This window comes from Salvelinus fontinalis, chromosome 20 (assembly GCF_029448725.1).
Source record: "Salvelinus fontinalis isolate EN_2023a chromosome 20, ASM2944872v1, whole genome shotgun sequence".
Lineage (NCBI taxonomy): Eukaryota > Metazoa > Chordata > Actinopteri > Salmoniformes > Salmonidae > Salvelinus > Salvelinus fontinalis.
The window spans coordinates 5,273,466-5,299,976 of record NC_074684.1 but is presented as its reverse complement, the minus strand read 5'-3'; the positions used below and the strand labels follow the sequence as shown (position 1 = coordinate 5,299,976).

At 43.6% G+C, this 26,511-nt stretch overlaps 2 protein-coding genes across 4 annotated transcripts in view; one reads left to right on the top strand and one right to left on the bottom strand.

Moving 5' to 3' along the window:
• The window catches only part of LOC129817182 (sphingosine-1-phosphate transporter MFSD2B-like), a 42,408-nt gene extending 25,238 nt beyond the window's left edge, over positions 1-17,170 (top strand). For both annotated transcript variants that reach the window (XM_055872174.1, XM_055872175.1), the window contains exons 9-16: positions 4,008-4,098; positions 5,272-5,393; positions 14,399-14,482; positions 14,766-14,849; positions 14,966-15,075; positions 15,826-15,969; positions 16,413-16,589; positions 16,792-17,170. In XM_055872174.1, the coding sequence (XP_055728149.1) occupies positions 4,008-4,098; positions 5,272-5,393; positions 14,399-14,482; positions 14,766-14,849; positions 14,966-15,075; positions 15,826-15,969; positions 16,413-16,589; positions 16,792-16,843 (864 nt within the window). In that variant the 3' untranslated portion in view covers positions 16,844-17,170. The remainder of the gene's footprint in view (positions 1-4,007; positions 4,099-5,271; positions 5,394-14,398; positions 14,483-14,765; positions 14,850-14,965; positions 15,076-15,825; positions 15,970-16,412; positions 16,590-16,791) is intronic.
• A 230-nt stretch (positions 17,171-17,400) lies between these two features.
• LOC129817181 (WD repeat and coiled-coil-containing protein-like) lies at positions 17,401-24,733 on the bottom strand. 2 transcript variants are annotated; one of them, XM_055872172.1, is made up of 3 exons: positions 21,006-24,733; positions 20,356-20,476; positions 17,401-18,062 (listed from the first exon to the last, which is right to left on the bottom strand). In XM_055872172.1, the coding sequence occupies exons 1-3, from the start codon at positions 22,935-22,937 to the stop codon at positions 17,902-17,904; spliced, it is 2,214 nt and encodes a 737-aa protein (XP_055728147.1). In that variant the 5' UTR covers positions 22,938-24,733; the 3' UTR covers positions 17,401-17,901. The 2 variants fall into 2 exon arrangements, with proteins under 2 accessions (XP_055728147.1, XP_055728148.1); XM_055872173.1 differs by having other exon boundaries at positions 20,356-20,473.
• Positions 24,734-26,511: the final 1,778 nt, after the last annotated feature.

Here is a 26,511-nt window from a genome sequence, read left to right as displayed (position 1 = left end):
CCCCTGGTACTGCCCACAAAAAGGGGTTCCTCCCTGACATCAGTCATCAAACCCCTTCCCTAAAATAAGAGACCCCTCCCCACAATGAGGGGGTGACCACAGTCTGTTTGTGATTAAGGCTATTTTTATCACATTCAAAACACCTGAATAAACCCCAGACCCCAAACTCGACATGCAGTTTGTTGGGATTAGGGGACTAACAATATTGAACATTTATTTCCAGCCAAATCCAGGCCCGGAACATTACATTTGAATGGAACTGGTTGTTCATTTCCTTAGCAGTACACTGTACATATAGCCAATGGAAACATCACTGAGACAACCCAGAAACCCTGCTGTGAATCTTGTGAATGCAAAGGTGGTTTATGGGTTGGGTAAAACGCGGCGAGCGGGCTCCAGCCCAAACTATTCCGTGTTGGATTCGGGCACGCCGCGGCTATTCAGGGGCTCAAGTGGTGCCTTTCCAAATGATTCTGGGTAAACCTTGATGGTACGGCTCTCTCACCACGCAGGGCCTTCTGTAGCCATGCTGAGCACTTAGACACAAACACACAACCACAGAAACACACACACACTTGGAGCACTGTCACCACTAGATTCCTCTGAGTTTGCGGGTGAGGGTGGCACATTCGTCTGGGGCGAGTTCTCCAGTCCCTCAGAAACTGGCAGAACGTTTGATGTGAATAAATAATAATAAACCACTTAGCTGCGCCCCGTGGAAAAATAGCAAACAAGCCGGGATTTGTTTAGGGCAGTTCAGTTCCTGTTGGGGTTAACATGACATCTTCAAGGCTCTATAGTATTTTGGTAGACTGTATTTAAGGATCAGAATGAACTTGCTTTTATCTAATCTGTTGAGTTTTTTATGAGATCCAGTATCTGCTAGAGCGATGTAAGGAGTGCTAGCGTAACATGACAGGGTCAACAAACACATTGATATCTGCCAATGTGACTTTTGGATAACAGTTGAAGTGCAGCATTTGGGTGGAGTTGCAAAATAGAAATTGAGGAAGGCTCAGTACAGATGTGCTCCTTCTGTAACCCGAAGACAAAAATATTGATAGTGGGCCCAAGGAAGAGTAGTGTAATGTAATACCTAATGGGGATCCAAATAAACAAATAAAGGATAGATTTACACTCTTGTTTTCTTCCTGCCTTTGCAGAAGGTGTATATGCTCTTTATCCTCCTTGTAGAAGGAGGTGTATATGCTCTCTATCCTCCTTGTAGAAGGAGGTGTATATGCTCTCTATCCTCCTTGTAGAAGGAGGTGTATATGCTCTCTATCCTCCTTGTAGAAGGAGGTGTATATGCTCTCTATCCTCCTTGCAGAATGAGGTGAATATGCTCTCTATCCTCCTTGTAGAATGAGGTGTATATGCTCTCTATCCTCCTTGTAGGAGGTGAATATGCTCTCTATCATCCTTGTAGAATGAGGTGAATATGCTCTCTATCCTCCTTGTAGAAGGAGGTGTATATGCTCTCTATCCTCCTTGTAGAAGGAGGTGTATATGCTCTCTATCCTCCTTGTAGAAGGAGGTGTATATGCTCTCTATCCTCCTTGTAGAAGGAGGTGTATATGCTCTCTATCCTCCTTGTAGAAAGAGGTGTATATGCTCTCTATCCTCCTTGTAGAAGGAGGTGTATATGCTCTCTATCCTCCTTGTAGAAAGAGGTGTATATGCACTCTATCCTCCTTGTAGAATGAGGTGTATATGCTCTCTATCCTCCTTGTAGAATGAGGTGTATATGCTCTCTATCCTCCTTGTAGAATGAGGTGTATATGCTCTCTATCCTCCTTGTAGGAGGTGTATATGCTCTCTATCCTCCTTGTAGGAGGTGTATATGCTCTCTATCCTCCTTGTAGGAGGTGTATATGCTCTCTATCCTCCTTGTAGGAGGTGTATATGCTCTCTATCCTCCTTGTAGAATAAGGTGTATATGCTCTCTATCCTCCTTGTAGAATGAGGTGTATATGCTCTCTATCCTCCTTGTAGAATGAGGTGTATATGCTCTCTATCCTCCTTGTAGAAGGAGGTGTATATGCTCTCTATCCTCCTTGTAGAATGAGGTGTATATGCTCTCTATCCTCCTTGTAGAATAAGGTGTATATGCTCTCTATCCTCCTTGTAGAATGAGGTGTATATGCTCTCTATCCTCCTTGTAGAATGAGGTGTATATGCTCTCTATCCTCCTTGTAGAAGGTGTATATGCTCTCTATCCTCCTTGTAGAAGGAGGTGTATATGCTCTCTATCCTCGTAGAAGGAGGTGTATATGCTCTCTATCCTCCTTGTAGAAGGAGGTGTATATGCTCTCTATCCTCCTTGCAGAAGAAGGTGTATATGCTCTCTATCCTCCTTGTAGAAGGAGGTGAATATGCTCTCTATCCTCCTTGTAGAAGGAGGTGTATATGCTCTCTATCCTCCTTGTAGAATGAGGTGTATATGCTCTCTATCCTCCTTGTAGAAGGAGGTGTATATGCTCTCTATCCTCCTTGTAGAAGGAGGTGTATATGCTCTCTATCCTCCTTGTAGAAGGAGGTGTATATGCTCTCTATCCTCCTTGTAGAATGAGGTGTATATGCTCTCTATCCTCCTTGTAGAAGGAGGTGTATATGCTCTCTATCCTCCTTGTAGAATGAGGTGTATATGCTCTCTATCCTCCTTGTAGAATGAGGTGTATATGCTCTCTATCCTCCTTGTAGAATGAGGTGTATATGCTCTCTATCCTCCTTGTAGAAGGAGGTGTATATGCTCTCTATCCTCCTTGTAGAAGGAGGTGTATATGCTCTCTATCCTCCTTGTAGAAGGAGGTGTATATGCTCTCTATCCTCCTTGTAGGAGGTGTATATGCTCTCTATCCTCCTTGTAGAATGAGGTGTATATGCTCTCTATCCTCCTTGTAGGAGGTGTATATGCTCTCTATCCTCCTTGTAGGAGGTGTATATGCTCTCTATCCTCCTTGTAGGAGGTGTATATGCTCTCTATCCTCCTTGTAGGAGGTGTATATGCTCTCTATCCTCCTTGTAGGAGGTGTATATGCTCTCTATCCTCCTTGTAGAATGAGGTGTATATGCTCTCTATCCTCCTTGTAGGAGGTGTATATGCTCTCTATCCTCCTTGTAGGAGGTGTATATGCTCTCTATCCTCCTTGTAGAAGGAGGTGTATATGCTCTCTATCCTCCTTGTAGAAGGAGGTGTATATGCTCTCTATCCTCCTTGTAGAATGAGGTGTATATGCTCTCTATCCTCCTTGTAGGAGGTGTATATGCTCTCTATCCTCCTTGTAGAAGGAGGTGTATATGCTCTCTATCCTCCTTGTAGGAGGTGTATATGCTCTCTATCCTCCTTGTATAATGAGGTGTATATGCTCTCTATCCTCCTTATAGAAGGAGGTGAATATGCTCTCTATCCTCCTTGTAGAAGGAGGTGTATATGCTCTCTATCCTCCTTGTAGAAGGAGGTGTATATGCTCTATCCTCCTTGTAGAAGGAGGTGTATATGCTCTCTATCCTCCTTGTAGAAGGAGGTGTATATGCTCTCTATCCTCCTTGTAGAAGGAGGTGTATATGCTCTCTATCCTCCTTGTAGAAGGAGGTGTATATGCTCTCTATCCTCCTTGTAGAAGGAGGTGTATATGCTCTCTATCCTCCTTGTAGAAGGAGGTGTATATGCTCTCTATCCTCCTTGTAGAAGGAGGTGTATATGCTCTCTATCCTCCTTGTAGAATGAGGTGTATATGCTCTCTATCCTCCTTGTAGAAGGAGGTGTATATGCTCTCTATCCTCCTTGTAGAAGGAGGTGTATATGCTCTCTATCCTCCTTGTAGAAGGAGGTGTATATGCTCTCTATCCTCCTTGTAGAATGAGGTGTACAGTATATGATTGTTTTCTCTCTACTTTTATCCTCTTGCAGAAGGAGGTGTATATGATTGTTTTCTCTCTACTTTTATCCTCTTGCAGAAGGAGGTGTATATGATTGTTTTCTCTCTACTTTTATCCTCTTACAGAAGGAGGTGTATATGATCGCTGCTGGTGTGATAGGAGGAGTGTTTCTCATCTGCACTGTGGTCATGTTCCTGGGAGTCAAAGAGAGAGATGGTGAGTCTCTGTGTATGTGTGTGTGTGTGTGTGTGTGTGTGTGTGTGTGTGTGTGTGTGTGTGTGTGTGTGTGTGTGTGTGTGTGTTTTGCATGTGTGCATGTGTGTATATTTTTTTATATACCCCCTTTTTGCCCCCAATTTCGTGATATCCAATTGGTAGTCTTGTCCCATCGCTGCAACTCCCATACGGACTCGGGAGAGCCGAATGTCGAGAGCCGTGCGTCCTCCGAAACACGACCCTAACAAGCCGCACTGCGTCTTGACACAATGCTCGCTTAACCCGGAAGCCAGCCGCACCAATGTGTCGGAGGAAACACCGTACACCTGGCGACCGTGTCAGCGTGCACTGCACCCGGCCCGCCACAGGAGTCGCTAGAGCGCGATAGGACAAGGACATCCCGGCCGGCCAAACCCTCTCCTAACCCGGACGACGCTGGGCCAATTGTGCGTCGCCTCATGGGTCTCACAACACAGCCCGGTATCGAACCAGGATCTGTAGTGACGTGGTATCTGTAGTGACGCAGCCTTAGACCGCTGCACCACTCTGGAAGCCCGGGTGTGTGTGTTTGTGCACACTTTTCCCCAGCAAGTGTGTGTGCTTTCTTCCCCCTCTCATATTTCACTCTAACCTCATTTGCAAAGTACCGGTAAGCACAGTAGCACTCAGTCACATTGTTTTTAGACTATGTAGCTAGCTCCAGCCTTATCCAATGATTATCTAGCTCAGGGGGAAAAAAGGACAATAAAGAATGAAGTATTAAGTGTAAAAGGAGAGAATCTACCCCACATATCTCTGTGCAATTGTGAGATGCATGGCTCACTTGCAAAAGAGAAGAGACCTTGGTCGCAATGGGACTCCCTGCTAAAATGACGGTATAAAAAGGAATACGTCTTTGTTTTCATGCACATGGAGGCTATCAGTGAACTGCTGACCTCACCACCAGTGAACCTGTTAGTTCTGGTTCTCTGTAGTGGCAAACCCTGTGGAACAGACAGAGCATAGCAATGCTGCAATGCAGGGGCAGCTACAGGGTTGCCAGATAGGAAGCGAAATCCCCCATACGTGTCTCACTCATGCTACTGTATATTCTTTCATCACAGAATGCGTGGTGCTTTATGGGCTTGATTTAGGGTTGGGATAAAAAACGTATTCCTTTTCTTCCTCGCACAGATCCATACATTTCGAAGACGGAGAAGCAGATCCCGTTCCACAAGGGCTTCATCCTGGTGATGCGACACGGTCCCTACCTCAGTTTGACTGCTGCCTTCCTCTTCATCTCTGTTGCCATTCAGGTAGGCACAACTTTATTAATACACCTCTTCTCAGACATGACACTCACATTGGGATGGTAATGTGTGGGTAATGTGCTGTTATGGCCAGGCCCTCCCTGCCACCCTCAGAATGGCTCCAGACATAGCCAGCCTGCCATTCAATGTTGATTTGACCAATAGAAATAGAGCACTCAGTGTGTTTGAGTAAATACGCCCGAGAGCGTCTCTCTCTCGGCTCCAAATCCAACCGAAGATAGACAGTCCGACAGCACATTATCATATTACTACGATGTAATATCTTGTTATTGTTATCATTATGAGAATTCTCCCTACGTTCAGCCGCTCAGGTCTGTGATACTCTTTCTGTGTGGTTGGCATCACATGGTTGGTTGAGTCAACGGTGTACCTTATTGGAACCGCTATTGGACCTAGGCCTTCAGTGAAAAAAAATGATCTTCGAACACATTGTACCGAACTCTCAAATCAAGACTAATAACAGAAACATTGCATCACTTAATGCACCCATCTGAATCAAACATGCCTGAGGCTGAGCCACGCTTTTGGCTGCCACTCAGAGAGACAGCACCCGTACAGATAATGCTATCGGCAACAACAACCACACTGCTTGCACAGCCTAACGCCATCACTATCCCACTATCACCAAAAGTGACAACAGTGACACATCAAAGGATGTGAGTGTAACAGGCGTGTGATGCTGAAAGGACAGTGTCCGTAATACCGGCACACTCCGTGTAGGAGAGAACACTTTTTGTAAAAGACAGAGGGCTGATAGAAAGAGAGCAGTCACTCACAGCATGATGTTAAAGAATAAGCAGCACATTCACTCTGACATAATTAGCAGGTAGTTTCCAATCATAAGAATACAAAAACACAACCATTCCCAGTCGAAATATATTGCTATTACTTCCCGTTGCAAACATATTTTTCAAGTTCAGCACACAAAATAATCTGTGATCTAAAGTTTAAATGTAACACTGTTTCACACACAAGTTCTTTTCTGAGATATAGCTCAGGGATTCTTACAAGACGGGAAAATCTCAACTTTTTTCCACAAATATTTGTCTTAATATTGACATCATTTTAAATATATATTTTGATAGACCAAAGTATCCACCATCACACATGTAAAGATTTGTTTTATTTTTATTCTTCATAAAATGCAACTAACTGCATTCATGCCAACTCTGTCAGACATCATAAAATGCATTTCATATTTACATGTATTGTCCAACAACTGTTTAAAGGCCTTGTTTAATTCTATCATCAGAATATAAACAAATGTGACTCAAATCTCCAAACTTATTTTTGTTTTATTTTATAGAGCTATATAATGCTCCAGGGCAAATTTCGTTAGCATTTTAGCATGTTTTTCTAGATTCAGGACATAGAACAATATTTATAAAGCAAACATTATCCATTAGATCTTGCACATTAAATAGTTTAAGCATATGTTGCAGAACAGTGATACAAATATATTTTTTAATAATAATGACAAAAGGGGTTAGTCAACAAATACTCAAAAAAAGGACATAGTGTTTTTCCCTCGAAAGATAAAAGTTCAATTAAAGCATTTGTAAAATATAGAAAATTGATTTTTCAGCCCTCAGTTTATGTTTTACGGAGTTGACAAATGTTTTATTTATCTTCTTCATTCAAGTGCTATACAAGGATTGTACCGACTTTCAAGAATCCCTACGCTAACAACATTGCTCTTGTTAGCTTAGGGTTCTTGGAAGTTGGGACAATCCTTGTACAGTGGCAAGAAAAAGTATGTGAACCCTTTGGAATTACCTGGATTTCTGCATAAATTTGACATAAAATTTGATCTGATCTTCATCTAAGTCACAACAATAGGCAAACACAGTCTGCTTAAACTAATAACACGCAAATTATTGTATTTTTCTTGTCTATATTGAATACATCAATTAAACATTCACAGTGTAGGTTGGAAAAAGTATGTGAACCCCTAGGCTAATGACTTCTCCAAAAGTGTAATGAGTGCGCTGAGAGTCAGGAAGCAAGAACAGGGAGTGTTTTAAGAACTAAACAAACAAAACAATGAACACGAAACACAAACAACGCACCGACATGAGAACAGAGTCAATAACACCTGAGGGAAAAACCAAGGGGAGTGACAGATATAGGGAAGGTAATCAAGGAGGTGATGGAGTCCAGGTGATTGTCATGAGGCGCTGGTGCACTTGACGATGGTGACAGGTGTGCGGGATAATCAGTAGCCTGATGACCTAGAGGCCGGAGAGGGAGTTGACAAAAAGCTAATTGGAGTCAGGAGTCAACTAACCTGGAGTCGAATCAATGAGACAAGATTGGAGATTTTGGTTAGAGCTGCCCTGCCCCATAAAAAAACACTCATAAAATGTGAGTTTGCTATTCACAAGAAGCATTGCCTGATGTGAACCATGCCTCAAACAAAATAGGTCTCAGAAGACCTAAGATTAAGAATTGTTGCCTTGCATAAAGCTGGAAAGGGTTACAAAAGTATCTCTAAAAGTCAGTCAACGGTAAGATAAATGGTCTATAAATTGAGAAAGGTCAGCACTGTTGCAACTCTCCCAAGGAGTGACTGTCCTGCAAAGATGACTGCAAGAGCACAGTGCAGAATGCTCAATGAGGTCCTAGAGTTCGCAAAAGAGCACCTGGATGTTCCACAGCGCTACTGGCAAAGTATTCTGTTGACAGATGAAACTACAGTAGAGTTGTTTGGAAGGAACACACAACACTATGTGTTGGGAAAAAAAAGGCACACCACACCAACATCAACCCAACTGTAAAGTATGGTGGAGGGAGCATCATGGTTTGGGACTGCTTTGCTGCCTCAGGGTCTGGACAGCTTGCTATCATCAACGGAAAAATGAATTCCTCAAGTTTATCAAGACATTTGCAGGAGAATGTAAGGCTATCTGTTCACCAATTGAAGTTCAACAGAAGTTAGGTGATGCAACAGGACAACGAACCAAAACACAGAAGTAAATCAACCACAGAATGGCTTAAACAGAAGAAAATACACCTTCTGTAGTGGCCCAGTCAGTCCTGACCTCAACCCAATTGAGATGCTATGGCATGACCTCAAGAGGGCGGTTCACACCAGACATCCCAAGAATATTGCTGAACTGAAACAGTTTTGTAAAGAGGAATGGTCCAAAATTCCTCCTGACCGTTGTGCAGGTCTGATCCGCCACTACAGAAAATGTTTGGTTGAGGTTATTGCTGCCAAAGGAGGGTCAACCAGTTATTAAATATTATTTTTATAAAAATATAATTTTTCCACCCTGCGCTGTGAACGTTTACACAGTGTGTTCAATAAAGACATGAAAATGTATAATTGTCTGTGTGTTATTAGTTTAAGCAGACTGTGTTTGTCTATTGTTGTGACCTAGATGAAGATCAGATCACATTTTATGACCAATTTATGCAGAAATCCAGGCATTTCCAAAGGGTTCACATACCTTTTTCTTGCCACTGTATACCACTTGTGGATAAAGAGTTACTTGCCTAACAGAACACAGAGGGTGTTCTTTAATGGAAGCCTCTCAAATATAATCCAGTTAGAATCAGGAATTCCCCAGGGTTGCTGTTTAGTCCCCTTTTTAAATCTTTACTAACGACATGCAACTGACTTTGAGTAAAGCCAGAGTGTCTATGTATGCGGATGACTCGACACTTTACACGTCAGCTACTACAGCGACTGAAATGACTGCAACACTCAACAAAGAACTGCAGTTAGTTTCAGAGTGGGTGGCAAGGAATAAGTTAGCTCTAAATATTTCTAAAACTAAAAGCATTGTATTTGGAACAAAACATTCAATAAACCCTAAACCTCAACTAAATCTTGTAATAAATAATGTGGAAATTGAGCAAGTTGAGATGACTAAACTGCTTGGAGTAACCCTAGATTGTAAACTGTCATGGTCAAAACATATTGATGTAGTAGTAGCTAAGATGGGGAGAAGTCTGTCTATAATAAAGCGATGCTCTGCCTTCTTAACAACACTAACAACAAGGTAGGTCCTAGTTTTGTCCCACCTGGACTACTGTTCAGTCGTGTGGTCAGGTGCCACAAAAAAGGACTTAGGAAAATTGCAATTGGCTCAGAACAGGGCGGCACGGCTGGCCCTTGGATGTAAACAGAGCTAATATTAATAATATGAATGTCAATCTCTCCTGGCTGAAAGTGGAAGAGAGATTGACTTCATCACTACTTTAATTTATGAGAGGTATTGACATGTTGAATGCACCGAGCTGTCTGTCTAAACTACTGGCACACAGCTCGGACACCTATGCATACCCCACAAGACATGTCACAAGAGGTCTCTTCACAGTCCCCAAGTCCAGAACAGACTATGGGAGGCACACAGTACAACATAGAGCCACGACTACATGGAACTCCATTCCACATCAAGTAACTGACGCAAGCAGTAAAATTAGATTTAAAAAACAGATTAAAAAACACCTTATGGAACACCTTAAAAAACACCTTATGGAACTATACATACACATGGATTTAATACTGTAGATATATGGTAGTGGTGGAGTAGGGGCCTGAGGGCACACAGTGTGATGTGAAATCTGTGAATGTATTGTAATGTTTTAAACTGTATAAACTGGCTTAATTTTGCTGGACCCCAGGAAGTGGAGCTCCTGCTTTGGCAGCAGCTAATGGGGATCCATAATAAATACAATACTTGTATACCACTTGAATGAAGAAGAAACATTCTATTAAAAAACATAATTCCACTCACCAGATGATGTTCATTTGAAACGTAACTTCTTGTTGAAAGTTAATCTTGAAACGGGTAAAGCTAACAAATTAGCAACAACGTCCTTTTCGATAACACCTGCTGCAGCCTCTGCAACCTAGCCTACAACAAAAGCTAGCTAGCTAAATCGTCAGAAAACTACTGTTCGCTGTAGAGATCACCAGCTTGTAGTCCTAAAAAACAGAAATAAGTTTGAATTTTCTAATTCTGATTTGTTGGCCAAAGTCTATGGGTAAATTAATGGTGTATGAATGGGTTTTTGGGATATACCCCCGAAAATAAGGTCTGAGGTTAACACAAGCTTAGGAGCAGTAGCGGTGCGTGGGTAATATTACTGAGGAAGCCAAACCAAAAAGCCATATTACAACCTATGTTGTGATAATTGCGTTATTTGCTCTATAACCTATTCGCTCATACGCCACCGTGATATAAACTCAGCAAAAAAAGATTATTTTTTTTACATTTACATTTTGGTCATTTAGCAGACGCTCTTATCCAGAGCGACTTACAGTAGAGTGCATACATTTTTATTACATTTTACATACTGAGACAAGGATATCCCTACCGGCCAAACCCTCCCTAACCCGGACGACGCTATGCCAATTGTGCGTCGCCCCACGGACCTCCCGGTTGCGGCCGGCTGCGACAGAGCCTGGGCGCGAACCCAGCCCAGCCTGGGCGCGAACCCAGAGACTCTGGTGGCGCAGCTAGCACTGCGATGCAGTGCCCCAGACCACTGCGCCACCCGGGAGAAGATACCAGAAACGATTTAGTCCAGTCAATGTTGCTAAATATAATTTGGCTGTCCATCGCACTGATTTCTGGCAGTCTCTATGGGGGTGCCACAGGGTTCAATTCTCGGGCCCACTCTTTTCTCAGTATACATCAATGATGTTGCTCTTGCTGCTGGTGATTTTCTGATCCACCTCTACGCAGACGACACCATTCTGTATACTTCTGGCCCTTCTTTGGACACTGTGTTAACTAACCTCCAGACGAGCTTCAATGCCATACAACTCTCCTTCCGTGGCCTCTAACTGCTCTTAAATGCTTGTAAAACTAAATGCATGCTCTTCAACTGATCGCTGCCCGCACCTGCCCGCCCGTCCAGCATCACTACTCAGGACGGTTCTGACTTAAAATATGTGGACAATTACAAATACCTAGGTGTCTGGGTAGACTGTAAACTCTTCTTCCAGACTCACATTAAGCATCTCCAATCCAAAATGAAATCTAGAATCGGCTTCCTTCACTCATGCTGCCAAACATACCCTCGTAAAACTGACCATCCTACCGATCCTCGACTTTGGCGATGTCATTAACAAAATAGCCTCCAACATTCTACTCAACAAATTGGATGCAGTCTATCACAGTGCCATCCGTTTTGTCACCAAAGCCCCATATACTACCCACCACTGCGACCTGTATGTTCTCATTGGCTGGCCCTCGCTTAATATTCGTCGTCAAACCCACTGGTTCCAGGTCATCTATAAGTATTTGCTAGGTAAAGCCCCACCTTATCTCAGCTCACTGGTCACCATAACAGCACCCACCCGTAGCACGTTCTCCAGCAAGTATATTTCACTGGTCACCCTCAAAGCCTATTCCTCCTTTGGCCGCCTTTCCTTCCAGTTCTCTGCTGCCAATGACTGGATTGAATTGCAAAAATCACTGGAGCTGGAGACTCATATCTCCCTCACTAACTTTAATCATCAGCTGTCAGAGCAGCTCACAGATCATTGCATCTGTACAAAGGCCATCTGTAAATAGCCCATCCAACTACCTCACCCCCATATTGTTATTTACTTTTTGCTCCTTTGCACCCCAGTATCTCTACTTGCACATTCATCTTCTGCACATCTATCACTCCAGTGTTTAATTGCTAAATTGTAATTACTACGCCACTACAGCCTATTTATTGCCTTACCTCCCTAATCTTACCTCATTTGCACACACTGTATATAGCTTTTTTCTATTGTGTTATTGACTGTACGTTTGTTTATTCCCTGTGTAACTCTGTGTTGTACGTGTCGAACTGCTTTGCTTTATCTTGGCCAGGTCGCAGTTGTAAATGAGAACTTGTTCTCAACTGGCCTACCTGGTTAAATAAAGGTGTATTAACATTAAAATAAATAGATATGACAATTTCCCCAATGAACAAAGCGAGGTCCATACAGAAATAGTTTGTTGAGATCAGTGTAGAAGAACTTGACTGGCCTGCACAGAGCCCTGACCTCAACCCCATTGAACAACTTTGAGATGGAACATTGACTGGAGATTGGAACACTGACTGCGAGCCAGGCCTAATCATCCAACATCAGTACCCGACCTCACTAATGCTCTTGTAGCTGAATGGAAGCAAGTCCCCGCAGCAATGTTCCAACATGTAGTGGAAAGCCTTCCCAGAAGAGTGGAGGATGGTACAGATAATTAAGTCAAAACCACAGGTCCAAATCCCCATCTCCATCCATGACAGAGAAAAGGGCCGATTTAGCAAGCTAGCTACTGCAGGATATCAACACAGACCAGAAACAGACACGTTTTTCTGACAATGATGACGTTTTGCTTAGGATGTGATTTGATTGGTGTGAATCCAAATCCAAACTGGCCTCCCTTGGACAACAACAACTCAGCTCAACGCAAATTATTTTTTGTAAAAATGATTAAGGGAGGCCAAATACTTGCTGGCAGCAATCAATCTAATGCTATAGTGGCAACATGTCATACTCTTTAGTTCCAGGTAGCGTCAGATATACTACACATACTGAGACAGAGGGGCGCTGTTTCCCTTGCTCTGAGATTCAGCCACTTGCGAATAGACATAAAATTATGAAGAGACGAGAGAGACATTTTATCATTTAAAAAAAATGTATTGGTCAAATATTGGGGGAAGTCTGGATCTTATAAGTTTCGTTCTATGAGATAATATCAGTCAGTTAACATGACCTTTATGAATTATGAAGCCTTTATGTGCTTGTTTTGATTACATAAATGCTTTAACATTTTAAAAAGTGATGTTAGCTGATGAACATTATCTCATAGAACAAAATGTATAAGATCTCCTAAGCTTTTTTGGCATTTATTCAAAAACCCTACAAAACGATATCCATTTTCCCATGGTCCAACGAACCATGGCGGAGTTAGTGTCTACAAAAAGGCGCCATTGCTATTGCTCTCTATGGCAGTTGCCTTCTATCAAAGATTGCCTATTATATTTGACAATACAGTTGACTGACCGCTCTAGCAATGGAAATACATGTCCTCAAAGCTGGAAGTCATGTGAGAGGAGACGAGATCAGGTGGAACCATTCTAGCCAATAAAAGGACAGATGCGTGTGTGAACAACAGGCCATAGAGATAGATAGAGTACTCATCTTTGTTTCTGTGCCACTATAGCGTCTGTGACATCATGGGCAGCGCCATTGAGGCTATCTCCATTTTAAAGTAGTACATTTTCTTCTTCTTCATTGGTGGATTGCTCCCAACTCATAAGCATCCCCAACCAGCTTACTATGTTAAAATGTTGGAAACCCTCAATAGCAATGTCCATGTTAAAACAGGTTATATTCATGATGAGTCTTCTATCTATCTCTATGACAACAGGCTCCACTTATATCAGTGCATTCGTAACAACCTAACAATTACTAAACATTTAATTGATCAAATAAGCCTCACATAACAAATGAGCAATTACATTTTTTCTTGGACCAAATTCAACACTCTCATTGACCTCCATCTATTTAGATGCATCTCCCCGGAGAAAAATCCTGATTGGATCTTTTTTTCACTCCAGTGTTGACCCTTTTAAATCAGAATATAATTGGAAATAATAATAGAATTACAAAATCATTGAAATATCATTGAAAAGAATAAATAGAAATGAAAAATACATGTATATTTTAAAACCACAACAATCATTTTATAAATCCTAAGGCCTTCTCTGAAAGCATAGAAAGCCCTGACAGTTCCCCACTGGACTCTGAGCTTTATAGTACAGCTTTGATAGAGCTTCCACCTCAAACCTCTCAACTGCTGTATCTCATAAAGCCTTTTCTCTTTTGAACAGAAAAGAAGGATTATATATCATTCAGTAGCAGGGATGAATCTGCCGCTTCAGGAGTCAGGAGCTTCTCCAGTGACTTGGCACAGTGGGCAGAGAGAATAGGACAGTGCTGAATATGCTGAATCATTTCTGAAGAATGAATGTGTGTGATATCTGATTTACAGCTGGTGCAGAGCAACTTTGTCCTTTTCTGTACGCACGCAGTGGACCTGAGAGATCACTTCCAGAACATTGTACTGACCATCCTGGTGAGTTCTGGTTTCACACCTAGATTCATCTCTCGTAGACAGACTATGTAATTGTGCGATTCTGGTTCTTGGTTAGCAGAGATTAGACCTAGATCAATGTTAAGATCCGTACATAATACCAGACCACTGTCTCATGAAAGGCTTAATCCTAACACGAGGAACTAGAAATGTCATCCAAGTCTGCCGTTGACATCTGTGCACGGTTTTATGTGACATTTGAGTGTACTCATAACCAAAGACAATGTCATAGTCCAGAGTGCAGATGATATATCTCTCTTCGCAGGTATCTGCAGTAGTGAGCATCCCTCTGTGGCAGTGGTTTTTGGAGAGGTTTGGCAAGAAGACGGCAGCCTTCTGTGGCATCACGGTAAGTATCTGGGACTGAGCGCTATTGCTATTCCGCTGGTCGTAAGAGTGTGCCACCTTGTGGACAAACACGTTATTAATTTTGGCGAAACTTTTTGAACTCCTCTTTCTGTCCAGTGGATCATGCCGTTCACAGTGATGCTGGTGTTCATCCCTAACCTGGTCGTAGCCTACGTGGTGGCTGTCTCGTCCGGACTCAGTGTGGCCGCGTCACTCCTCTTACCATGGTGAGCTCAATTGAATTGGGCTGGCACGAAGGTCCTCTGTGAATATAGTGTAGTTGTAAAAGCACTAGCACTAGCCAGTGATTGTAGCGGCAGTAGCAATAGTAAACATATTCTTTGGTGTGGGTAAAATAGCCACCGTCACAGAATTAGTAGCCTAGTAATAGCAGCAGTAGTTTGAAGTAGCCATAACAGTGCCAAACCTATCCGCAGTCTCCCCGTTTCTCTGTCCATTCACCCCCTGGCATGATACAGTCACGCCTGGCGATGATGTCACGTTGATGAATGAGACGGCTACAGTCTCCACTTTCATTCTGTATTTTACTGTTGTTTATAGCACATTGCCCTCCCTCTGTGCTCTTCGCCCTCCTGTCTCCCTCCGTTCTCTCACCTCCATCCTTCCCCTCCCTCTCTAAATGACAGGGTATATCCAGTGGGGTCACCATGATGTGTATTTCTGTCTGTTCTCCTGGTGATTCCCCATCTGTGGTCAGAGCGGCTCAGCTACAGCTAGCTTCATCATCGAATCATGTTATTAGTAGCAGTCGTTTCACCAGATCCTTTTATCTCTGCGCTATATAAGCATTATTGTAGCCATTTTATCCCTGAGCGCTATAAGTAGACTGCTCCTCATCAGACAGGCGGAGTCATCGAGGCTGGTTGTATAACATGATGATGAGGTCGGGCCTATGAGTTGTTGATTTGCCGATGTCTTGATGTAGTATTGGTGTGTGTGTGTTTGTTGTGTTTCAGGTCGATGCTGCCAGACGTGGTGGATGACTTCCGCCTGGCCAACCCCCACTGTAAAGGCTTTGAGGCCATCTTCTACTCCTTCTACGTGTTCTTCACCAAGTTCGCTGCCGGCATCTCCCTGGGAGTGTCCACCCTCTGCCTCGAGTGAGACAGACAGACAACATGAACACAAGACTATTACAGATATTCAGAACTGAACATGGAATTTCCTTAGGAGTAACCATGCTTTTACCTCAAATGAGTCAAACATAGGATAAGCACAAACAAGTAAACAATACTTCTGGGATCTCCTTTGGAGTGATACAGACGCCAGAACACAAAGTCAGTTAAATAACACAGGAGTGAGGTGTATAGAGAGAAACACAAACACAAGTCTGACGCGCACAGATATATGCATTCTATTGCAGTCCATTATTGTTTATGAAACTGGCACTGTGTGTAACTCTCGGTATGATACAGGTATATGTCGCTATAGGTTTGCAGCTTATGACACTGGTGTGTGTGTGCGTGTATGTATCTCTGTATATATCTCTACAGGTTTACCGTGTTTGATACAGGTGTGTGTGTGTGTGTACCTGTGTCTTCAGGTTCGCGGGTTATGACACAGGGGCATGCAGGCAGCCTGCTCAAGTAGCCTACACTCTGAAGTTGCTCATCGGCGCCGCCCCGGTGGCCTTCATCGTAACAGGCCTGCTGATACTGCTGCTCTACCCCATCAGTGAGGATGTCCGGCTCAGGAACAAACTCTGTCTGGAAGAGCTACGGTAAGTTACCCACAAGTCTCTGTTGTCAGAATTTGATAGAACGTCACAGTGCTCTTGTAAACGGATAAGACAATATAAGGCCGGGGACACATGCTTAAGTGAAATGTTACCAAACAATGTATTTGGAACACACGACGGCCTGAAATGGGTCAAATACCAACATACCTTCAATCTAAAAGTGACTATTACCGGTCTTCTACAGGAAACAAGGCAGCATCAGCTCCAGAACGCTGGAGGATCTGAGCAATGCATGACCAGGGATGGGACAGACAGGAGAAGTTCCACATACGGCGGGTTCCAGTTCTCCGACTGGAATACGACGTCCATTAGTGTATATTACACTGAGAAATTATAGAATGGTAGTTATGTTTTCCTGTAAACATTTGAAGTTTGTTTCTGTATTTTCACATGAACGTGTACTGTATAGCCATCTTAAATATACCTACAAGATGATCTAATTTACATAAATGAATGTATATCACTATTTGCTGTGTTTAGCCAGACATTGCTGGTATTTAAGAATGGTATCTGAATATGATGGTTTGATGACAAATGGGCTTAATAAACGTTGTTGGTTAGTAGATGGACTGAACCATGGCTTCGTATAACTTCAAACAGAGGGGGTTTACAGCCAGTAGAGGAAGATTCCATTTTGTGACGTGGGGTTTTGGCTGTTGGATTCTCTATTCTCTGCCTACTGCTTCCCCCTGGTGGTACTATAATGACATCTGTTTTGTATTTAGATGGAAGACTGGATAAACCATGACTATAATAGAATCCGTCATCGTATGTTAAGCGATGAAACTATCAATTTGAAACATTTGAGGGCTTTAATATTATACAATCATATAACACACAAACAGGATAAATCTCTTTGGGATGCGGTGGCTACTTTCCTGACCTAGGCCACCCAAAACACTACTACAGTACTTCATTGGTCTGACATGTTTTTGATAGACTTCATCTTGAACCAGATGTACATATAACAAAGACAAAAAGACCAATATAATATCCAAAAGTCACTAAATGTAAACATTGTTTGAAAGGTGCTACTTTCCAAAGTGTGACAAACATTTGTCTCAAATAATCCCCGAACTGAAAAAGGTGAATTTGCCACCCAGTACTGCTTGTTCATAAGAAGATGCAGAGGAGTTGAGTCTGTGTGTCCAGTTTTTAGAGATGTATGCATAAAGCATTGACATATCCTGTGTGTTATGCTAGTCCCATGCTCTGTGCTCTCTCCCACTATGCTGATGTCTCTGTTTTGGGGCTAGGCCTTGTTCAAGTCTGTGTTCGAGTATTTAACTGGGCTTCAGGGAGATTTCACAGGGCTGGAGGGGCAGGTGTCTGGGCTGCCAGGGCTTCTGATGGGGGATTTCCTCTTGCCGTTCCTCACTGTCAACTCCTCTTTGGGTTTAAAAGTCAGGGGTACAAAGCCCTCTGCATCCGCCACTAGGACTATCCACAACGGACCTGGAACACACCGGAGACAGTTTCAAGTTTAAGCGACAGCTTAGGAAGTTTTTATTGAACTAATATTTTCTCCATGCTTATTAAGACGGTTTAAATGATATAACCAATTGGTGACAGGTTTTCAAGCAAATATTCTAAAATCGGCATGAAGAAAACACGCAAATTTTACCACCAGCGATGGGTTTCCACCAAACTGCCTTGTTGCGGATAAGAAGCAGTGCGTGATGATGTAGCGCACATATGGTACCTTAAAAAAAAAATCTGTTTCCATCACATTTTCAACTCTACTGATGGTTTTGTCACAAAAACGGCGGTGCGTTAAATCGCTCTAGCCATTAGCTCGCAGATACAGTGCCGGTATGCTGGGCTACATTATGAGAATATTATAGGTAAGAGCGAGATTATTTTTGATTTGGTAAATGGCAGCCAAGCATCGATCATCATGTCACCAGAATAAGACCCTCGATATTTATTGGAAAGGAGCATCAAGCTCATCACTGAACTGCCACCGCCCTGTGAAGTTCATCATAACTTACCTGGTAAAAGATTACATTCATTTATCCCTTCAAATAGATGGTACTAAGCTTTTCATTCAGCAAGTGTGTACTATCTAATACAGCCATTTTGGAATCAAAGTAACCACAACATCTGGCTAAGTTTTCTGTAAAAACTCAAAACAGTGAAACTTCTGAATGAGATCCCTCTATAAATACTCTGTTGGAGGGAGCGTGCTGAGTGTCTATAGTAGCAGAACTAACACAGGGAAGGTGTGGATGGGGCTGTAAGCGGCTTCTGTTTTAAACCTCAATCCAAGCTCACCCTATAATCACTCCCATATTTAGCCTCTTCACCCATTAACTGAAGCACTTTGTTTATCACCAAATACTGTTGTTTCAAATGCATTCATGTATGTCTGTTTATGTGGAGTGAAACAAAGCTGTAATTAGTTCGTTGAGATAAGCTTAGTGTTTGAGGAGGTCCTCAGTCTAGACTATTGGCTGAGGATATAGGTTATAGACTTATTCTTATATGAATAGATTCCTGGAAACCTGAGTGAAACCCTTTTTCCCATTCCCGTCCAAACTCAGTAGTATGCATACACACAACCATGCACGCACGCACACACACACACACACTTCTGAGAACACTGCCCATCCCTACCTCTTCGTTCCTATAGGGCAAAGATAGTTGCATTTAACCTTTTATACTACAAATCTAATGACTGCAAATGTTGGCCCCAGAGCTTACAGAAATCCATATTCAATTCAAATATGCAGAGTGCCACTATACCCACTTTTCTCTTGAGGCATGCCCACATTGAAAGAGAGTCTTTGCAGATTTGAATTGTGTTGATTTCTGGTAAGCAGGAAGTCACACCGCTGTGAATGATGTCATATCGCAGAGTATACCTATAACCTCAAATAAGTGGTAGAATTAAGCCTGGGGTATCTACACTCCTTTCCATATTTATTTGGACAGTGAAGCGTTTAAAAAAATATATACATTTGGCTCAATACTCCAGCACATTGGATTTAAGATCAAATGTTTCATGAGGCAACAGCACATAATGCCACCTTTTATTTGAGGGTATTTTCGTACATATCTGTTTTACAGTCTAGAAATGAAAGCACTTTATGTATCTGGTACCCCCCTCCCATTTGAAGATGCTACCATGATTATGAATAATCATGACTGATGAGTGAGGACGTTACAGAAGAACAAAGATCATACCCTCCCTCCATAAATGCTAATCTCTAACCATTACCAATAACAGGGGATTCATTCAGTATGGTCCATAATTATGGTAGAACCCACATTAAATGTAGAAGTGTTCAGGAAAAAAAGTATATTACCCATTTAGCTCCTATTGGGCAAAACATAATCTGAAACACAACCAGAACAAAAGTTTGTGGAGTCACAAGCTTGATGTAGTCATTGCATGCTAGGAATATGGAACCAAATACTAAACTTCACTACTTTAATACAATATATGTGAATTTGTCCAAAAGCTTCTTCAAATGGGGGGACGAGATACATAAAGTGCTTTCATTTCTAAACAGTAAAACAAACATGCATGAAAATACCTCCAAATAAAAAGCGACATTCTGTACTGTTGCCTCAAATGAAACATTTGATCTCAAATCCAAAATGCTGGAGTAATAGAGACACAAATGAAACGGTGAAGTACAAATAAACACAGAGGGGAATGTACATATAGTGAAAACAAATCATCTCAAATCTACAACCGTGTGTTATTATTGGTTTGGGGGAAAGCCCAAGGCCAGATACCTACCATACATAATCTCTACGACAGTGAGGTTAAAGAGCTCCTGAAGAACCTTCAGACACAGTTTCCCCTCACACAGCAACACTGGTCTTCTCTCGTCGATAAACACATTCTCAGACAGCTGCTGCTGCATGGAGAAGGAAGAGATATAGAGAGAGGGAGGGGGGTGGGGGGGCAGAGAGAAGGTGGGGGGTTTAGTGCAATTCTGACCTCAAGAATGCAGTTATTGACGGATGCAACAGTGGCATCATTTCGTCTAATTGTACTTTCGTCACTTCTTTTGGGAACACCATAATAGCATTCGCACTGTGCTGTCAGCATGCTGTCTATTGTAAGCCGATGGTGGATTACACTCTAGCCCAGGGTGTACAGTACAGTACATCTCCTTCCTCACCTTTAGACAAGGCCCAGCAAGGCTAACAATAGACCATTAATCTGACATCTGCTGAAAGCTGACTAAGGGCCTCATGTATGTATTTGCGTGATTTATATGCATTCCCTTGTGTGTCTTATCAAACTTTATTGTACATAGGTGCAGTCTGTTATTTTAACAAGTGGGGTCTTCAATAAATATGCATTTTCTTTACAAATGTGGCTCTGAAAAGCTCCAGATTTTAGCCAAAATGAAGTAATATCTTGTAAGTCATAACCCCTACCTGACATGTGATGTTAACGTATGGAGGTTCACGGGCATTGGGGTAAATAGTCCCCAAATCCCTTTTCCCGTTCTGAGTGAAGTCCCTGATCTCTGTGAGACACTGTTGCACCTCAGAGAAGCGAGAGAAGAGCCTCTCCATGTTCTGAGACAGCTGCTCTAGGTTCCTCTCCTTCTCTCTGGAGGCCAGGGGGGTGGTCTTGGGCAGGGTGGGGAGCTCCGTGTGGGGCTTATCCCCAGGGTTGTAGTATGGGGAGCAGGGTCGACTCAAGTCCCCAGATTGCACTGACCCTCTCATCCGGTTGATGGGTTCCATGTCGAAGTTCTCGACCGTAATGGAGGAGGCGCTTGAGTGGGATTGGTCAGAGGGGCGACAGAGGTCAGAGTAGGGGAAGTCGACTGAGCTGGTCTCCGGGCTCCTCACCTCCTCCACCAGCCTCCTCCTGCTGCTCCCTGGAGAGCGGGACTGGATTACACCTCCTCCCGGCAGCACCAACTCCTTGATCGCCACACGCTCCTGCTGCTCCTCCTTAGAGAAGACATGCTCCGAGTGGCGCCTAATCCCCGGGTAGAAATTAGCGGGGGATTGCCGGTTCGGGGAGGGAGACGCCGGGGTTTCTCCGTCGTAGACTATCTCCTTGGAGGAGAGGTGCAGGATGTATTTTTCCGTGTTGGAGGAGGGGAGGAAGGCAGGTTCGTTGGACTTCTGTCTGCCGATCATGAGAAGCAACGTCTTGTCACTGAGGAAGCAGACGCCTTTGGGCCTCTCGTTCTTCTGTAAGGAGATCTGCTGGACATTGGGCATAGCGAAGGGCGTGATGCAGTAGACCAGCACCATGCTACACGTGTTGGAGGCCACCGCCACCATGGAGCCTCTGGAGTCAAAGGCCAAGATGTCTGGCACCAGGATCCCAGGGATGCTGACCTTACTGGTGCTGGTGACTTTCTGTTCGTAGGTGACAAGGATAAGGTGAGATGAATCCTGTCCGGAGCCGGTCAGGTGGTCCTTGCGGCGCAGGTGTATGAGTGGACTGGGGTCAGAGCGCCGGTGCTTGGCCAGGAGGTGGGTGAGGTCCATAAGGCCGCCAGACGGAGAGCAGGACAAGTAGGACCTCTCCGAGTCAAAGGACCTCCTGCGGGGGTCTATACAGCCATCCTCATCCAACATCACCATAAGAGAGGAATGTCCTGGTAGGGAGGACTCGGAATCTGAGGGCACGTCGAAGGCTATACCTGCGTTCAGCCCGCAGATCCTATCCAGAGGCAGCTCTGTAGCCACTGCCACCTGGGCTTCGCCTGTCGACTCGATGGCACAGATGTACCCACCCACGTCGAAGATAGGGCAGAAGGAGCAGGCTAAAAGACTCTTCTGAACATCGTTATAGATGTAGGAGTAAAGGGCGCTTCCAATGGCCACGACCAACCGGGTGCCATCTTTGGTCCAGCAGGCACAGTGGATGAGTCCACTGCCTTTAATATCAGCCTTCACCCTGCGGTTGTCCACACGGACACAGAACAGCACAGAGGCATCTTTCTTGGTAAGGACAGAAAGGATGTCCATCTTGGGATGCCAGACACATCCCTCAGACAGAAGGGGGAAAGGTTCGCTCATCTCACAGGTCTGAGTGCACAGCAGCTTGTTCTGTTCCAGAGCGCTGAGCTGCAGCTGCCACACTGTGACATGCTTCTTGTGTTGGACGGCCAACAGAGCAGGAGAGCCGGAACAGCATAGAGGGCCCCAGTAGAGACCGAAGACATGCTCAAACTGACCAATGACGTTGGTGTCGCCGAATTTCACCTCACCGTTGGCATAGTAAAGGGAGGTGAGGCAGACCTGTTTCCCATCCGTCCATGCGATCCCGTGGACAGGGTGGATGGCTTGGTGTAGCGTGTTCAGACCGGTCCTCGGCAACTTGGCTTTGCCCAGTTCCATACTGACAGCCAAGCAAGTATGGACTAATCCAAACGGCGAGAGAGAAAAGATTATCACTCACTGATCAGTGACATTGAACAAGAAAATCAATCATTCAATACCATTGATGAGAGCAGAGGATATCTGTCGTGAGACGGATGTTGACGAGCATAATACTAGTTTCAGCTACTTTAACTGCCATCCTACACTAAGAATAGGACAAGCCTCTCCTGTCATGCATCTCTGGTGCTGTAAAATCCCCAATCACCTCTGCCTGTGTGAGGTAACACCTCAGGGCCAGGGCTGAGCTGATTAGTGTGAATGACCTTAGCCATGCATATCCGGTAGGTTATTTTACACACCAGTCCTAAAGGCATTGACGACAAATAATGATATCGGTGTTGTATCTTGTGAGTTCAAACTGTATTAATTCGCTATCTAGCAATTTCAACAAACTCAACTGATTCAAGGAGTCACTACACTAGAAGTAGATTTGATCACATTTGGTAGGCAACTGTGACCTTAAGTAATGTTAAGCGTTTGGCAATGAAAGACAATCAAGCAATCCCTCTTAACTACATTTATTCAAATTGTTATTACTTTGTGCTAGCTAAAATGACATTGTCATAGCTAGCTATGTTCACATCAATTGCAATTAAACTATGAAGGTACAGTCAAGAGCTAACTATTACAACAAATATTTGCTTCCGTCAACTACAATAGTTAGCTACTCAACAAATGAAAACTATTAGCTACCTGACTAGCTAGTTATGTTGCTAACGTAAACTGTCAAAGTTTTTGACTGGCCAGCAAGCCCATGCAGCTCGATAACCAAGCTAGCAACTAAAGCCAGCAGGAACAAGCTGAAGTAACTAGCTAGCTTGATTTAATCGCGAATAAGTTCTTCTGTCACGAAATTCTATACAAAAACTTGCCATTACATGCCTCGATTTTCTTGTCAAACCATAATCCTTTATTACATTTGCCACGCAAGCTGAAGTAACTAGCTAGCTTGATTTAATCGCGAATAAATTCTTCTGTCACGAAATTCTATACACAAACTTGCCATTACATTCCTCGATTTTCTTGTCAAACCATAATCCTTTATTACATTGCCACGCTTATTTCACGTTTGCCGGGGTGAAAGTTGTTATCATGAACCGGAATTGAATATCGAGGCAATACAAAAGTATAACGTCACAGAGTTTCTAAACCTAGAGGCGCAACATCGCGATACTTCTGGGAACGTTTGAGAAAGATACCAAACAGACCAGACCGGGGTTTTGGATTTGAGAAGTCAATAAGAGAAGTGAAAGATTCTTCCTGTTGTTAATTTTCTCGAAGTCTTAAGGCACATGTTATTACTCCAACCTCGTGAAAGCGACAAACTGACACGTTTTCGTCAAAAACAACTTCATATCTAAGGAGTGCCTTTGATTTGACAGCCAGCACAATTCGAGACGAGACGATTGTTAGACCCGATGACATCATGCTTTTATCTCGTTTTTTCCGTGTTCCCTGTCGTTTGGAAAGCACCGTTAGCTAGCTATTGGACAAGCAGTTTTAGCCTGTCTTCAGTACTGTCTTTGATAATTGGATTTGACGTTTATGGGAAGTCTGGTGTATTTTATTTGTTGACCACATAGTGGCATTCTTTTCAACAGCAGTGCTCAGTCACAGATCAGTCCACTCAGGCACTGTAAATGTTAGGTCTCCCAAAACTGAGACTAGGATGAGATTTGAGAGGAGGTTATGTATCTCAATGCTGAGGTTTTTGACCCTTGTAATACAATCTTAGCAAGACAGTACAGTATGAAGATAGGCTAAAACCAGTGGAGGCTGGTGGGAGGAGCTATAGGAGGATAGGCTCGTTATAATGGCTGGAATTCAATTCATGGAACGGAGTCAAACATGCGGTTTCCAAATGTTTGATACTGTTCCATTGATTACATTCCAGCCGTTACAATGAGCCCGTACTCCTATAGCTCCTCCCATCAGCCTCCACTGGCTAAAACTGACTTTCCAATAAAAATACCAGATTACACTTGTAGGCAATGTCATTTTTAAATTAATTTTATTTAACCTTTATTTAACTAGGCAAGTCAGTTACCACAGTGTCCAAAGAAGGGCCAGAAGTATACAGAATGGTGTCGTCTGCGTGGATGTGGATCAGAGAATCACCAGCAGCAAGAGCGACATCATTGATATATACAGAGAAAAGAGTCAACCCGAGAATTGAACCGTGTGGCACCCCCATAGAGACAAAAGGCCCTCTGATTTGACACACTGAACTCTATCTGAGAAGTAGCTGGTGAACCAGGCGAGGCAGTCATTTGAGAAACCAAGGTTGTTGAGTCTGCCGATAAGAATGCAGTGATTGACAGAGTCGAAAGCCTTGGCCAGGTCGATGAAGATGGCTGCACAGCACTGTCTTTTATCGATGGCGGTTATGACATCGTTTAGGACCTTGAGCGTGGCTGAGGTGCACCCAGATTGCATAGCGGAGAAGGTACGGTGGGATTCGAAATGGTCAGTGATCTGTTTGTTAACTTGGCTTTCAAAGACTTTTGAAAGACAGGGCAGGAGCGATTATAGGTCTGTAACAGTTTGGGTCTAGAATGTCGCCCCCTTTGAAGAGGAATGTCATCCCCTCTGTTCTTAGTTCTACATTTTTTGAACGGGGCATGCTTATTTAAGATGGTGAGGAAAGCACTTTTAAAGAGAACCCAGGCGTCCTCTACTGTCGGGATGAGGTCAATATCCTTCCAGGATACCCCGGGCCAGGTCGATTAGAAAGGTACCGTGTTATTGACCTCATCCCGTTATCCCTAAATCTGTGAACACAGGCACCCTCATAGATATCATCCTGACCAACCTGCGCTCTAAATACACCTCTGCTGTCTTCAACCAGGATCTCAGCGATCACTGCCTCATTGCCTGTGTCTGTAATGGGTCCGCGGTCAAACGACCACCCATCATCACTGTCAAACGCTTCCTAAAACACTTCAGCGAGCAGGACTGAGGGCTTGTAGGCCTGTTGTAAGGCCAGACATCACCGGCAACAACGTCGCCTATGGGCACAAACCCACCGTCGCTGGACCAGACAGGACTGGCAAAAAGTGCTCTTCACTGACGAGTCGCGGTTTTGTCTCACCAGGGGTGATGGTCGGATTCGCGTTTATCGTTGAAGGAATGAGCGTTACACCGAGGCCTGTACTCTGGAGCGGGATCGATTTGGAGGTGGAAGATCCATCATGGTCTGGGGCGGTGTGTCACAGCATCATCGGACTGAGCTTGTTGTCATTGCAGGCAATCTCAACGCTGTGCGTTACAGGGAAGACATCCTCCTCTCTCATGTGGTACCCTTCCTGCAGGCTCATCCTGACATGATCCTCCAGCATGACAATGCCACCAGCCATACTGCTCGTTCTGTGCGTGATTTCCTGCAAGACAGGAATGTCAGTGTTCTGCCATGGCCAGCGAAGAGCCCGGATCTCAATCCCATTGAGCACGTCTGGGACCTTGGATCGGAGGGTGAGGTCTAGGGCCATCCCCCCCAGAAATGTCCGGGAACTTGCAGGTGCCTTGGTGGAAG